Consider the following 16,510-nt stretch of genomic DNA (forward strand, 5'->3'; position numbering starts at 1 on the left):
ACAATCTTTCACTATTTGAAGCTATGAATTGCTATCGCTTCTTTCAGTGTGTGGAAAGCTTTATGACATAATATCTGAAACGTTAGAGCTCAACCACGTCGGTTTCAATATATTATGTGAGCGTTTGATTCATTTCTTGTAATCCCTGCTGAGTTCTTATTGTAGAACTTGAGGGAAATTATCTTTAGGGTTGCAATCGACTGAATATATATATATTTTTTTTATCTTTAAAATATCAATAACAATGGTTGTTACTGAATCAAACGTGAACTTTCGCTTTATCCAACGTTGTTAAATTGTCACAGGTACATATGGATTATTAACACCAGACAATCTGCCGCTTATTTATACTCTTAATAAATTCGTTTAACATTGCTTAGGTTAAAAATCAAGTTATTTACCCATAATTCAAAGTAATTGTACTTGTATTCTATCTATAAAAAAATACAAAGTTTTATCTTAAATCTAATTGTATTTTTTGCAAACTTGTGGTATTCATTTTAAGTTTTCTACTCAATGTTCTATTTTTTTTGTTATTTTTTATCAATACGCGATAGCCCTGTCTTTAATAATATAGGGTGAGATTTTCTCTAAGGCGTGAGATGATCTCAACCGATGCGTTAACTTTCAATCTTTCTTAAGCTCTTTAATTCCTTGAATTGTTCTTGCCTTTGTGTTTCGCCTCAATAACTTTTCTCTCGCTTCCCCTCTTAACTATACTCATTATGCTTTCTCGATTGTATAATATCATTCGTGTATTTATACAACACAAGGGAACTGTGTGCTATACTTGTAATTAAGAATTTTTTGAACATGCGCACATGCGTATGATTATGGTACACGACATGTTTAAAATTACAAAAAGCCTTGCTTAATTTAAGAAATGTTATTAAAAACAATATGAGAACCTAGATTTAAAAATGTTTTTAAAAATAAATAAATGTAACTTGAACTGTAAAGCAGATTTTAAAGCGAAAGCTTAATCGAATCTTTTAAGAGTTCTCTCGCTAGATTTTTCCAGGCGAAACATTTCAAAAATCCTAATTTAAATATGATTCATTCTAAGACTTTGCGCTCGAGCAAGACTCGGGTTGAAATTGAAAAATGAAACCGCGGTTTATGGATCGGTTGGATTTAACAAACAAACATAAATATAGAAAAAGCTTTTCAAATCCGTTTTCTCGCCTTACGCGGTAGAAAATTAAATAGATTATAAGACGGTATTACATTTTCTAGTTAAGACAAGAAGATGAAATGTTTTGCATGGACGATGACATGATAGTGACGATTAGATTGAATGAGAGTTTCTTTTTGGGCCGAATGAGTCCGATTCCATGGACGAAAAAATATTCGTCTTAATCTAAAGGTCAATCGACCCAACGGAACCACATATCTCCACATAGAGTGGAACAAGGATTAAGCGCATAGAGATAGTCATTGTCGGAGTCACATAAAGTAGAAGTCCATTCTGCCTCGCCATCCCTTTCAGTCTTATGGATGAATTCTTCTGTCAACTTCGGAAGTAATCACTTAAACAGCCGTATGATCTATTTGAATATTATTCAAAGGCAAGTAAACTTCACTTGCCTCCATATTCATAGCTCAAGGCTTGTGAAACTAATTAATTATTTAAGCTGGAGTTCCACCAAAACTTAATTAACAAGTTAAACTGGCATTTAAATTGTATGTAATGGATACGAAAATTCAGTTAATTTCAATTATTGGTAATTACATGTTACATACTACGTTACTCAATTGTTTGCCAAATGTATACTCTATTGTAAAATCAAACAAGGATGTCTGGCCCGATGAGAGGCGCTGCTATCGCTGTTAGTTCTAAAAGAAAAAAACATTTCTTGACAGCTACAGTACGAAAAGAACCTCGTGACACTTTTTTGTCAAAGGAGGGCGCTATTGAGTTATCATAATTTAGTTTTACTCACCGGGTCAGATATCCTTGTCATATTCAATGATTGTCAAAGCGGACCAAGTGACCCTTGGGGTTCATGGAAGACCCTGCGGGTGTGGTGGTGAAATATAAAGTTGGGGATTCACAAGTGGAAGAAGAAATGTAGCAGCAGTGGGTTCACCTACTAGTGACATTTTGAAAATGTCCTATGAGAAAAATGTTTGGGAATCTGGACTATATTTTACAAGACTATCAGGAAAATGATCAAGATTAATGCCTGAATACTGAAACGTCACTTAAATATGTAAGAGCGTCTTAAATTATAAGACCACGCTTAAACTCCAATATGGAATTTTCGTAAGTCAGTTAAAGACGCATCTCAACTTTGATGTCACTCAAGTCGTACCATGCTTAAAGGCCACTCAATATCACATTTCTTATACTGGATCGTCACTCAACGACATTTTGCTGTCAAAAGAACTGTCATGTCGACTTAAGTACGCCAACAATTTAAGAGTGGTCGCGGGCTATCTTAAAAGTGAAAATCTAAGGTGTTAACATGTCTGCTTCATCATAATCATCGCATTCGGACAAATAAAATTCTCATGTCACAATGTTCGTTCCCGTATTCCTCCGAAATGGCTTGACCGATTCTCATGAAATTTTGTGAGCATATTCAGTAGGTCTGAGAATCGGCCAAAATCTATTATTCATACCCCTATAAAGTTTTTTTTAACTGCGCACGAACGGAGTCGCGGGCGACAGCTAGTATTTATATAAAAATGCCGACTGAACGAGAATATATCGAAATCGCAAATAGGTTTGTAGCGACATCTGTCTGCGCCCGCTTAAACTGCTTAAAAAGTGTCTTGATGATATTATGATTTATTAAAATTTTATTAATTTAAACTTGTCAAAACATAACGCCAGATGCTTTCCATTCTACAAAAGTATGGTCAAATTTTTTAATTTTTTTTATTTAAAAATACTTTAAACAGAAAGGATATTTTTTAACAACCTTCTTTGATTTTTGATTATTTAGTATTTTTATTTTAAATTTCTTTACTATTTGGGAATGAACACGTCTTACAACTATAGGTTGTCCAAGCCATGCTGCGTGAAACGGATACGTAAAGTGAATTTTAAGAAAACGTAATCGAGAACAAGTATTTTTTATACACTCTTTGACCGAAAACAAAGGATGTTGCCATGACGTAAAAATAATACGTCTACTTACGGAATCACGCGCTTACATGTCTTGATTTGCGTTTGTGTATACCACTTAAATTTTGACGTCTGTTAAATTGTAAGCAATGCTTACGAAAGGAGATATTTAAGTAACGTTTCAGTATTCGGGCATAAAAGTGTCTAATTGGATTTTAAAAAAAGTGAACGGTAAAATAATCCAACTATTTTCAATGTTCCTCTAAAAATGTAATATTTTTTTAACAAAACTGTGCATAGTTGAGCCAAGTAGTTCTTCATAGTTGCGTGAGTAGGTAGAGAACAAACGAAGCCATTGTTTTCGTTTCTAGCTCGCCCCAATTCCTCTAACATTCGCACATAACGAAATTCACTTGCAGGCAAAATGATTCCCTTTGTCCGCCGCTGCGTCCGCTCGGACTTAACTCACATGAATTCCCAATGCCTCTGTTTGAATTCATTTAAGTCATTTTAAATGGTTTCGTTTTAATATGAAGAGCTCGGGCATTATCCGGACAATGCGATTCTCGCGTTATGAGAATTGTACGCGGATTATTTCAATTTAAAATTGGAATTTTAATAATTTACCTTTTTTATTGTTTTATGTTTTTGATTCTCGGAACATCCTTTATTTTAAATTCAGCCTGTAATAAAAAAAAAAGTTATATTATTTCAGGTAATAAGACGTGTTATAGATATGTCTGTTGTATTTTTTCAATACTGATTCGTTTTTTAGAAGGTCCTAAACAAAACAAACTTATTCTTGAGTTGAATAAATATCAAACAAAAAGAAATAAGTCCAGAATCCGTGAAAAAATATTTACAAATGGTGATAAAGGGACTGAAACTTTAGCTAACATATTAACCAAGTTCATGAGTTCACGGACCGATACTTTGTCGAAATAATGTGAACTATGAGTTTCCACTTCTAAATTATCTAAACAAACACATTATTGTCTCTCTTTTTTTTCACAGAGTAGGAAAGGAATGAAAAATGTTTCTGTACACCTTTTACCGCAGTGGAAATGTGTAAAAGAAATCTTGGATGAAAGCTTTAAATGTATTTCATTTAGTTTTCAAGTATTCTCATGACTTGTCGCGTTCTAACTTCAATCGAATATTTGAAAGTCAAGAACGCATCGATACGATAAAGAAACAAAAGAACGGAAATCCATTCAGTCTACAATCCCTTTGTATTTGGGGGCACTTTGAGGCACACTACAGAAGTAAACCTTTTGATGATTTCCTTTTCTACGTCCTTTTTTCTTTAACACGGAATTTCCCAGTATTTTCTATTCACTTGTAACTCGGGAATGAAGGAAACGTCTGCAATGAAAACGATCTTTATTACTATACTTTTAATTATTACTTATTGCTTTTAAAATATAAAATATTCTTTCATTTTCTGAACGAACACACAGTAGACACATGATTTACCTGTATTATTAAATTTTTGCTCGAAATATTTTATTATAATAAGATCTTACTCAAAACCCGTAGTCACTAGTGTACTGAAATGTTATAGTATAGCTTTAAATGTTAAATGGCCAACCACTTTAAAGTTAAGAAAACATGTACAATTAAAATTCTATACATAAGGAACACATCGTATCCTTTTTTGTACCCTGTGCAACACCACCACAAAACACCTATTTTAAATAATGTAATTAACATTTAAAATGAATAAAATGTAAATTTTAAACATGTTTTTTAAAATTAAAATGTATATGTACAGTACATTAACAAAAAACAATTACACTACAGTAAGAAACGCTTCTAAGGAGTACTAGACTCGATTCCAATAGTCGTCAACGTGTTAAATTAGTTATTTTATTTACGACTTTATTTCTTTTTTATTTTTCCTTATTGGTGCCTATTTATTTGAACACCGATTAGATGCCTAGGCCTTAGGATTTACTTAGATCACTACTTTACCACACAAGGCTGTTTATTATGTTTCACCGGACACTAAGCTTCTTTTTAGTGTACTCCTGACCTCACACACCTTACAAAATGCCCGCAGTTACCTCAACTCTTGGCTTCCGACACCTTCGGCCTTCGGTAATGACCCTGGACTGTTAGAGCATAGTCGATGGGGCGGCGAGCGTTGTTCTAACATACTACCTAACTTTTCGGGAGACACTCTTAACCGATTGCACGAGAGTTTAGTGGATGTTGATCGGTTAAGGGTGGTGTCTGGTGGTATAGTGGTAGCGGCTCGGTAGTTGGGGGCTAGAGTTAACGTGGTTGGTGGGCACTGGGCAGCGGCGGCATGGGGCGAGTGCCCAGCGGCGGTGCGCGCTTTGTTCGAGGCCCCGCCACGGGCGCCGGCGCGAGCCCCTCCCCTGACGCGCTACGCCGCGCCCGACGGTACCATCCTGCTGCTCACCGAGAACGGCACCCGGCTGCTGACGCGAGCCGCCGCCGCGAGCCTCCTGCGTGCCGCCCTCCTCTCCCCGCGCCCCCACCCGCCCCGCCACGGTGAGCCGCCGCTCCCTCTCTTCTCTTCTCTTTGTCTTCTACTTCTCTGTTCTCTGTGTGTCTCTCGGAATACGTCGCTCTCGCCCTGCACGCTTCGCAATCGCTTTGTAAGGTAGGAGCGTCTAGTAACACTATCACACCGACACCATCTATTCATTACTAAGAACTTTGTGTCGTCATGCCATGCAATGAACACATAATGTCGGCGCAGCAATTCCATGATCGAAACAATTTAATCTACCTTTAGGAAAAAAACATCGAATTGCAAATGAAATGTTTTGAGTTTTATAAATGGTAATAGAAAATACGTCGGTCCTGTGGAATCGGTGAATATTGTCAAACTTATGTAATAATTGATAGGATATAAAATATATTTTCGCACGAAATAGGAATACAAACTCGCTCCTACTTTATGCCCGCATGCTTAAGTGTTCTGCCACTTTCCGAAATACATACATCCAACAAACATACATAGATAATGTTCGTTCCTATCTCTGTATGTTTGATGATTTAACCTCATTTATGAAGCATGTTTGCATGTTTTCCTTCTGCATTTTCTTCTACGATCTCTATGGTTACTGCGCGGCATAGACCTTGGCTTTACTTATAGTACGAGCGGGACTGCCATACAATGACGGCTTTGCTAATCTTACCACCAATACGGTGTACAGTTTTCCTAAAACATTGTCGAATATTTTATATTTTTGCCAGATTAAATGTCTTTGTTTTGCCAATTTATTGTCTAGATTGTCATTATTTTTAATATCTTAATTAGGATAAATTTGATTCGATGTTATACCGATCCTGCGCGTACGTACTTCTGCTATAATCCGGAGTCCCGTCGCGCTATGGCTCGGTCGCCGGCTCTGAGGTTAAGACGATACGATGGGTGCTATTGCAGTAAAGCTGATGTCCGACGGTTGGCACGCTAATCGGAACGCGACCCGCGTGACGTCATGGATCGGCGGTATGTCCATTACTCAAGACGGCAACCTTATAACACCGGATAAAATTATGACACACGTCCATCGATACGCGAGTCCGCACTACCATCCACATGGACATCATAGTCACCGCTGGAATCACGAGCCGGGGGGGAGCGAGGACCCCCTCTATGCCACCAAGACTGTCTACGGCCCTGGATACATTGATGACAACCGTACGTATTACAACATTTGGAACATCTATATAAGATTAATGGTCGTCTCTTAAGTCCAAAACTTTAAAAAAAAACGAAAGAAAATTATTGAAATATTAAGTACATATCCATTTAAAAAAACACTAATTACAGACATTACAACTAACCATAGATATCGTAAACACTCATTTCAAGCTTTAAGTTTGTACAGTTCTAGAACAGTCCAATAAGGGCGATAATTTCAATTCAATTTCCATTTAGATCAACGTGATAAGAGCTCATTTCCATACCTTTAACCTCCGGAACAATCATTAGACGCCCCCAAGATATCCGAAGATAGAAAGTAGTTATCTAACCGAAGAAGTTCTAGTTATTTCCTAGTAAAAGATCACTAAAGTGAGGCTTAGCGTAGATAAAAAATGATAGAAAGGATATTAGTGCTTTAGTATACCCTTTTAAAACAGCTTTGTCTTAATATCCATCGTAAGATTGTAGAGGTATTAGTTTTACAGAAGCGATTTAGTAAAAGGAGCTTTAACACATAAATCTCCGCGAAGCTTTGCTATTTTCGCTAAAGATACAAGAAATCATTCTTCATTTATTGGATAGAATTAAAATATAGATATATAAAGGAATTGTTATACGGTAAGTCTATTTTTATATTTATTTCTAGAAGTAACGTGTTCCAAAGTTTTCCATTAAATGATATTTGAGTACACCCTTAAGCTTCGATTTACTTCATAACCACGTCACACCGAAGTGAATTTATATATTCATCAGCATGAGTATAACTAACATGCTTATTTTTTCAGATTGGTATACATATTTTATATTAATTAAAATCATAAAATCATCCTGTATCTAATTATTACACAATATACCAGTTTTGTATCACACTTTGTAAATGATATTGTCTTGGCATGAGCGTTATTTCTTGTATTTTGGATTTTAACACCTTTAAAATCTAATATATCATTTTGTTTTTTGTTTTCGTGATTTTCATTTTATTTATTTTTATGTTATGAATATAAAATTTATTTATTCTTAACCATATATTTAATTTCGATAAGATTAATGACAAAACGATTCTTTGTGTTAAACAATATAATACTACGTCTTATATAAATATTAAAATATAGTTTAACAGTTACTCCAAATAAATCAGAGTTTATAAATTTAAATATAATCAAATTCGAATACTGTGCAGTATGTTCTAAAATATAAAAATCTACACAATGTCAATTGGTGTACAGTCCAACACAACACATCAACACAGACATAACTAACACTAAACAACCACCAACAGAGAGGATTGGGAAAGAGAACGGTAAATCAGGTGATGAGAAGGTGGCTCTTCAGTCGACGTGTCACGTTGCGTTGGACACGTGTATCAAGGACAGCGAATGCGTGGCATCACTGACACCGGTGCTGCAGAAGTGCCACTCCACTGATTGCGACAGGGAAGGATGTATGACAGCTCTGCGAGGATTCTACCGGAAGCCCGGTGTTACCTGGAATACCGAGATCGCCTTCTGTCTTTGCAAGTTAGTGGTTTACATATCTACTTTGCAAATACAGCAATTTTAGTATGTCACCGATTGATTGTGAACTTAAACTTTTTGTAATTGACCTTAGGTATTTAAAAAAAAAACTTCTAATGTGACATTTTAAATAAAAATTCAATTAAATTGTTTAAACTTTCGTGAGACATCATAATTAATTAATTAAGAAACGGCTTAACTCACGTTTGATCGTCCGGTGACGGCACCGACTAATTTCGGACAGTGCGAGACGCGACGCGACCGCGAAGTCTTCGGATTAAACACTCGCCCTGAAGATGGACCCCCGATGGGTCCGAAACTAGTCGGTGCCGACACCGGACGATCAAACGTGAGTTAAGCCGTTTCTTAATTAATTAAAAATTCAATTGTTGAGGTAAAAGGTTATTACTTTGGGAATGAACAAAAATCCCTTTTAGAGTTCCTATGTCCGGTAGTTTTTTTGGACCTTAGGTCTTCATTAAAATCAAGAAACTTAGAGCGAAACATTTAATCCTATGATAACAATGAAAGTCTAGTTTAGGCGTAAGACACACTTCAAAATGCTTACAACACAAGACCATGTGTTATATGATTTCTTAAAATATCATACTTATTTAAATATTTGCAGGAAAACTGACAACAGGGAGGATTCTTGCATGAACGCGCAGGAACGTCTTCACCCGTCTTGCGCACAGCGACCTCCTGTCGGTTCTCCTCTTCCCGCTTGCCACACCCTGGCACACAACTGCAGAGAAGACCCAGAGTGCAGGTAAGATACATAATCGAAAAAAAGACTTCAAACTGTGATATTTCGGAAAAGAATACGAATCGAGTGACACTTAATTCTGAAAAACGGCAGACCTAGGACACTGTAATAAAAATTACCACTAACTTTTAGTAAGATGGACAAATTCTTTAGTCGTTTGTCTTCTTGGTAGTTCTTTATATTTTCTGGATAAATTACCTGCCTTAAAAAATTTTAAACAGGCGATAAATGTTAAGGTATCCCTGCGATGAGACTTTCACAGTGAGGTGCTTGCTATGTGCAATGTGAAATATACTCGTATTAAATGTTACGAAAGTTTAACAATTTTCCTCTTGGTTGCACTTTTCCTCTAGGTTACTGGAACACACAAACTGCTGCCTTTTATAAAATATAGTTCATCAAAAAAGGAATAATAGAATAGTTTTCGAATTCTATATCAGAAAAGATGTCAACTCGAAGTATCAGGTCACGGTCGATTGGTCTGTTTGTTCGTCATTAGCACAACCGTACAAAAGTATAAAAGGTCACTATAAAACAAACTGCACGTACCCGCATCGTATATTTATTCTTATCTCAAAAGCACAAAGACTCGGTACTGTACAAAAGAATACTTGACATTGCGCGATGAGAACAATATGTCGCATACTGTGATACAGTTTTTTTGTGAGAACAGTTTGAGGCCTAACAAACTAACCTAAAAACACGTATTTTTAGTACTTTTTACTTTCTGACTACACGTTTTCACTTTTATTTGTAAAGGTTTTTAACGGCGAAGGAAAACATCCTGCATATATCTTAATGAACTGGGCTAGCATAGTTGATTAAGGCCAAATCATTTAGTAATATAACTCATTAGTGGAACATCTTTAGGGTAAATATTTTAACAGAGATATAACTTATTTTTTTTTAATATATTCACATGTTTAAAAAATCAATTACTGAAAATATTTACGTGTAACTGAAATCTTCCTGTATATACATACACATCACACATAATAGAAAAGCGTCGCTCGAAACCATTACATGATTGGTTTTTAGTCAAAAGATTTTCAATATCAATCTATACAGTAATTTAAAGTAATTACAGTGTATAGTACATACAATGCAGTTATCAAGTAAATTAATTAAAAAAAAAACAAACACCACTTAAATTATTCAAAACATTGGTACATACAAATCGTTACTTATATCTTTATAAAATTGTATTTTATTTCATGTATACACATTTTAGTTTTCTTCAAAGTAAGTTGAAGATGAAATTTCGAAAACAACTTAACCTTTAACACTCAGATTGCTCTTAAGTAATCTAAGAGTAAGTACGACACATACTTAACTTAGTGCTCATCAAAGAGAATAATAAGTAGCAACAAACCTCTTATTTGTTTCAAAGTATACGTCTAGACACAAGTTTAATAGTATCTCTTAGGTATTAACTTAAAAGATTTGAAACTCATAATGATTCAACTACAACAGCCTAGAAACAGTGAGAATAAAACTCCTTTGTGTAAATCTATTAAACGATTGTGTAAATTCCAATATCGGAGAGAGGATAGGCTGAGGAAACTAGGACCAATCAGTTTGCACGACAACTCAAACACAAACGCTCGGCAACGAATTTACGTGGCTAATTAACAAACTAACCCAACCTATTCTGGTTACCATTCTTAAAACATAATCTATTCTTTTTTACTAGTGTTTATAATTAAAATTTATACATATTCTAATACTGCGGATACATAAAAATGAAAATTTTTTACCATTTTCATCAATGCTAAAGAAGATCATAAATAAAATTATCTAGAATTTGATGTTGCTTTCGATCATAAAACTATTTTCCTGTTCTTCCTGTCGAGGAGTATGTTGTAGATTAAGATATTATGACTATTTTCAGTTGTCGTTATTATAACCTAAACTGATCATATCTACATATCCATATATATGTAGACAGTATGTAGAATTACGGTGAAGGAAAACATGATGCAACCTGCACATATCTGAGAAGAAGTTCAATGATATGTGTGAAGTCAACCCGCACTGGGCCAGCGTTGTTGACTATGTTCTAGTCACCCCTAACTTAGGGTAGGCTCCGAGCCCCTTAGTGGGGACGTATAGTGAGCTGATGATGATGTAGAATTAACTAATGCATGTAAAAAAATGATCTAATTAAAGTACGTTGTCAGTGGCAAAATGTTGACACAATAATAATTGAGTTCGGGTAATTAGTGCAGGGTGTTTGTGGCGTGAAAACGGATCAGTCCGGACGGCCGTAAAGGTGTTCGGAGATAACAGGAGACCGTTGTGGTAGAAACCAACGTGTGTGGAAAACAGACGAACTAATAGTGTACAATCTGTGGACCATGTTACTAGAAACTAGTATTCAATTTGAGCACTACTAAAAAGGAGTATTAGAGATTGAAAACACATTTTTTCAAATATCTATTCAGTAAATCCTCCCAAGTAGGGTTGGAAACAGGCAGGCGGCCGGGCGTAAAACCTTAAGCCAAAACTTTAAGGTTTATAAAACCTTGTGTGTCGACCTCACATGAGGCGGAAAAGGCCACGGAGAGGTCTATACAGTAAATGATTCCCTGTTTCAACGCTATAAATAAAAATATTATATACAATGCTGAGTTTTTATCTATAGACATACGATATTACTTTTATAGTATGGAATGGAACTTTTATGTTATTTTGCTTCACATGAAACTTTAATGAATTACGTACAATTTGCAAATAGATTTGAAAAAACAAGAAAAACAAACCTACCTTGCTGTATTATGAATGCAAATGATAAGAACCTTAAAATTTAACTTTCAAAGTCATCAATGATTTTTAACGTTAACGATTAAACAACTTTCCTTTAATCATTCCTTAAATCGAAATTTGCCAACGATAATGATATTTCCTCGCTAATGATCCAAGTAACTTAGTCAAATATTTTGACAGCGGGAAACGACAATTTGAAGGGACCGCTGCCGGCCCCCTAATTAATTATTATAGCTCATCCCCTCCCCCACTTGCACCCCCAATTATAGCTTCCCTAGCCGTCCGTGCAAACTAGAATTCGTTAAAAACCTTCAGTTACATTTTGCTGTATGACTTCTTTGATGTTTTACGTATAACAGATTTAACATTTTGGTATATGGGTTTCTTTGTCCATGTGTATGTGGATTGTGTCCTGGACCCCATTAGGCTGAACCGGTTTTGACGAGTGATGTGTCATTCAATTCATTTTCTTTCCATGACTGACATAGTATGACTGATATAGACATTCTGTCGGGTTTTTATTTTATAAGTGAGAAATCATTTATAATATTCATGTCGGAATAAGCCGAAAAGCCTTATTGTGACATGCATATTATGTTATTTTACTAATACATTATAAATAAATGCGAAAATTTTCATGTATGGATGGATGGATGTTTGTTATAAGGTATTTCCAGAACGTCTAAAGGGGTCTTAAATTTGTTATAAATGTAGACCTACTAGGCTACTAAGTTTGTTTTAGTTCCGCGCAGAGTCGCGGCCGACAGCTAGTTTTTAAATATATGCACGAGCAATCTATTGTCGAGGCAGCAAACAAGTCTCCACCCGAATGCTTTCGCGATGGATTTTACATGACTCTAAATTAGGGGGTCCATATTTTTATATAAATTTTCATAATGATGTCCCATCCCATGTATAAAAGTTTGTCATTACCGTCTTTAAGATGTGTTTTGATTTATATCCTTTTCTTTTGATTTTATGATGATTATTATTTATGTTTTAAATATATTAACGGTTTGCTTAATTTGTCTTTCTGAAATATTTTTTTACTATGTTAATGTCAATTGAAATAATGCTACACTTAAAAGGCAACCTCATAAGTACTTTTGTCTAGCTTAATTGATTTTTTATTACATTATCCTAAAAATATCCCGATTATGGTATTCCTAGTTATACGAGATATTTTCAAGCCCGTCGTTGTAACGCCGCGCCGTGCTCGGATCTCAGCTACATGAACGCTGAATAATTCCAGCCGAGATTTCGCGTACATTTTCGCCCCGTTTAATCGATATGCCGATAAATGTTGGAACGTCGGTATTTGCATGCCCTCTCGTTCCAGATATGTTTCACTGATGAATAATTTCCCGCTTTGCAATACATCGCACGTATACATTAAATGTTTTCCTTTGTAAATTGTAATAAATCAATTGTTATTATCAATATTTGACTTACTTGACTTTTGCCCGTAGAACGGCAGGCGTTCGCAGTGAGCCATTTCATCTTGAGATATGAATTTGGTCTGTTAATTGTTCTAAACCGTTTTTTAATACATACGAGTACATATTAATAAAATTGAAGTGTCTATTTGTAAGATAAAAAAAACCACATTTCGAACATACGATGTATTTGCATAGCTGGTAAAATTTTTGTCTATCTGTATGTCTATCGGCAAGGTATCGTTTGTTTTGGTTAATCTCCGGAACAGCTGGATCGATTTTACACAGGAAGGTAGCTGACGCACGCGGGCATATTACTGCCTTTTTAATTTAATCCTATGCTGTCGAAGTCGCGGGCAACCGCTATTAAATAAATTATGAACGCAGTACGAAACTACCATCAAGATTTTACATGTTACAGTTTACTTTCGTTGATGTCAAGCGATTTAATACAGGGGAACCTTCAAGAATAAGTGAATAGGCACAGACAAAAAACTAGCGCGTACCATTTTTCCACACCACTTTACCAACACGAGAAAGTTGTGAGCTCTGTACCTTTTACTTTGCTATTAATCTTACAATTTGTTCTTTAAACTTATTTATTGTGATACTAGAATCCGTCTGGAAAACTACGAGCAGTGGTGCGCAGTGGACGCAGTAACCCAGGGTTGTGCGGGCTCGCCGGGCGCGTGCCGTGCGGCGGTGGTCGCTGTGTTGGGCACGCAGTTGCGCGCCGCCTGCGCCTGCCGCGGCACCGACTTCGCTCAGCTGTATGACTGTCTTGGCTGGCAGAGGCTGCTCTGGTTAAACCCGTGTGTCGGTAAGAGGATAGCCAGCACCAAAATATTAATGCATGTAGATTTATTCGAAGAAAATGATACATTGAATTTACTTGTCACTGCCTCATATCGAAAACGCAGCCTTTTTGATATGCCAAATTACTTTGACATCAAAAATAACAAACTCTTTTTATATAATTTATAACAATTCTAATTTTTAACATATTTACGTTGCAGTTGAATCTCAACATGACTACCACGTGAAGACTTATGGCTCACTGCTGACTACTACGCCCTTTGACAACGGCATCCGCTATATGACTGTGCCGCCCGCACCTGCAGGACCTCGCACCACGCATCATCACCGGCACACCACGCAGCACGCGCAGGAACGCTCACAGGTAACAATAAAAAAAATACAGTTTATTATCCAAAAAAAAACAAATACCACTTACAAAGAGATAGGAAGAGGCTCAGCTGATGCTGCCTCCAACTTATCGAAGGCCGCGCTGGTTTTCAGCCTCCCCGTAGTTACTTTTACAAGGTGCAGATAATATGGTATAGGGGCAGTTGAGAGTTCAGTCATTCATGCAATCATGTGTGTGCGCGTGTGTATGCGTGTGCGTTTGTCTGTGCGATAGAGATAAATATATAGAAATACATACATATCGACGCTGGAAAGCATAAACGCTGTAACCCTTGAAATCGCGAATATGTTTTTCACACGTTAATAATTTCAACCATTATTAAACGATTATGATTTTATTATAGGTTAGCACAAACTACACAACATTGCTAAATACCGCATGCTTGTAGGCGTATCAGCTCACGAGTTATCATTTTTTGGCTCTCCTGTTAAGTTCATACTTTCGGGGTTACAGCGTTTACGTTTTCCAGCGTCGATATATACACATGTTTATAAAATATATACATTTTTTTTTTTCATTCATAAACATTTATCAAGCTCGTAAATGATCAAACATGTTTGAAAAATTTGATGAAATATGGTAAAAAGGTTCAAACAAAGCAAGTAATAATATAAATGCTAATGTTTATATGGATGAATGTTTTATTTCTTACAAGGTACCTATCACATTATATCAAGATATAACGTTTTCTATATATATTTCACAGGAAAACCGTGAAGTTCTCAGTCCTATGACAACGATGACCGAGCAGACCGCTTTACCTAACGAAGTCGGACAGATATCGGAGCCGATCGTCGAAACTACCACCGAAACCACAACAGTGGCGACTACTACCACCACCACCACGACCACAACAACAACTACTACCACTACCACACCTAAACCTACTACAACTCTCGAACCAACCAAGTATTGCATTGTTAAGAAACCGGAGAGTGATGATCAAGCCCAGTATATAAAGATGGGAGAAACAAGGAGGGTTAGTTTACTTTGAAGTACATATCACTAACGAATTTAGCCGAAGCCAGAGCGCCCAAAACTCCTTAAAATCATCAAGAGCCTTATTTCACATACGATCTTTTTATTTTGACATTGAAATCACTTAATTCAACTATTTACTGTTACGCCTGCTATTTTACGCATTTTATTACTTTTCTATATGGAATATTGCTATTTAATTATTACAGGCGCTAAAATCTTCATAGTGTTTTTTTTATTCAAATCTTAACTGATATTAATCATAACTATCCTTCCAGCTATACAGATCAGCGGAGCTAGCTGAGTGCACGGACCTGTGCGTGTGCGAGACGTCACTGCAAGTATCGTGCAAGGTAGCGTGTGTCCCGCGTGCGCCGTGCTCCTCCCGCCTCGCGCACTACTCGCACGCCGCGCCCGCATACCAAGCGTATAGGGGCCGCTGCTACTGCTACTCCGGCTCTTTTATATGCATGAGACCTAATCCTGGTATGTCAATAGAGAGCGATAACGTAACAAATTACGATTTTTTTTCGTTGTTCCCTGAATAACACACATTCCAGAAATTTTAAGTATCAAGTACGTAGTACATACGTTATACGATCCATACTAGAACTCGCCAGACGAGTTGGGGGTATTACTCTTTGTAAATATCTTAGCGGCCCAAGTTCATCTGCGCTACGCCCCGCTACACTTAAAATTGTGTTCTGTGCAGCGACTCGCGCGATGATAAGAGCCGCCAAGATATCTAATAACATTTTTACTGAGCTTAACTTTTGCTTGCGACTTAATGTCTACTAAAAGGAAAAAATAAAAAATATACTATGTCTGTCTCCTGGTTCCAAACTACCTTCACACCAATTTACAGCCGAAACGGTTTAGCCATTTTTTAGTCTTAAATAGTGTAATATATATAGATTAACGGTCGCCCGCGAGCTTGTCAGCGTGGAATTAAAAAAGCCTATAATATGCTCGGGTGCATCCGGTATCTTCCAGACAGACATACAGACAGGCAGACATAACATTTTAAAAACGGGTTTTCCGTTATCAGCAACGCAAATACACTATGAGTACGAATTTCCTTTCAA

General features: G+C 36.4%; 1 protein-coding gene across 1 annotated transcript in view; it reads left to right on the forward strand.

Annotated features, from left to right (window-relative positions):
• LOC106715316 overlaps nt 1–16,510 on the forward strand; it is a 28,699-nt gene that overhangs the window by 10,081 nt on the left and 2,108 nt on the right. The window contains exons 5-11 of the mRNA XM_045683800.1: nt 6,495–6,752; nt 8,038–8,275; nt 8,901–9,041; nt 13,855–14,060; nt 14,257–14,420; nt 15,154–15,426; nt 15,704–15,911. Coding sequence (XP_045539756.1) covers nt 6,495–6,752; nt 8,038–8,275; nt 8,901–9,041; nt 13,855–14,060; nt 14,257–14,420; nt 15,154–15,426; nt 15,704–15,911 — 1,488 coding nt within the window. The remainder of the gene's footprint in view (nt 1–6,494; nt 6,753–8,037; nt 8,276–8,900; nt 9,042–13,854; nt 14,061–14,256; nt 14,421–15,153; nt 15,427–15,703; nt 15,912–16,510) is intronic.

The sequence above is a fragment of the Papilio machaon genome, chromosome 23, assembly GCF_912999745.1.
Source record: "Papilio machaon chromosome 23, ilPapMach1.1, whole genome shotgun sequence".
NCBI classification, from domain to species: domain Eukaryota; kingdom Metazoa; phylum Arthropoda; class Insecta; order Lepidoptera; family Papilionidae; genus Papilio; species Papilio machaon.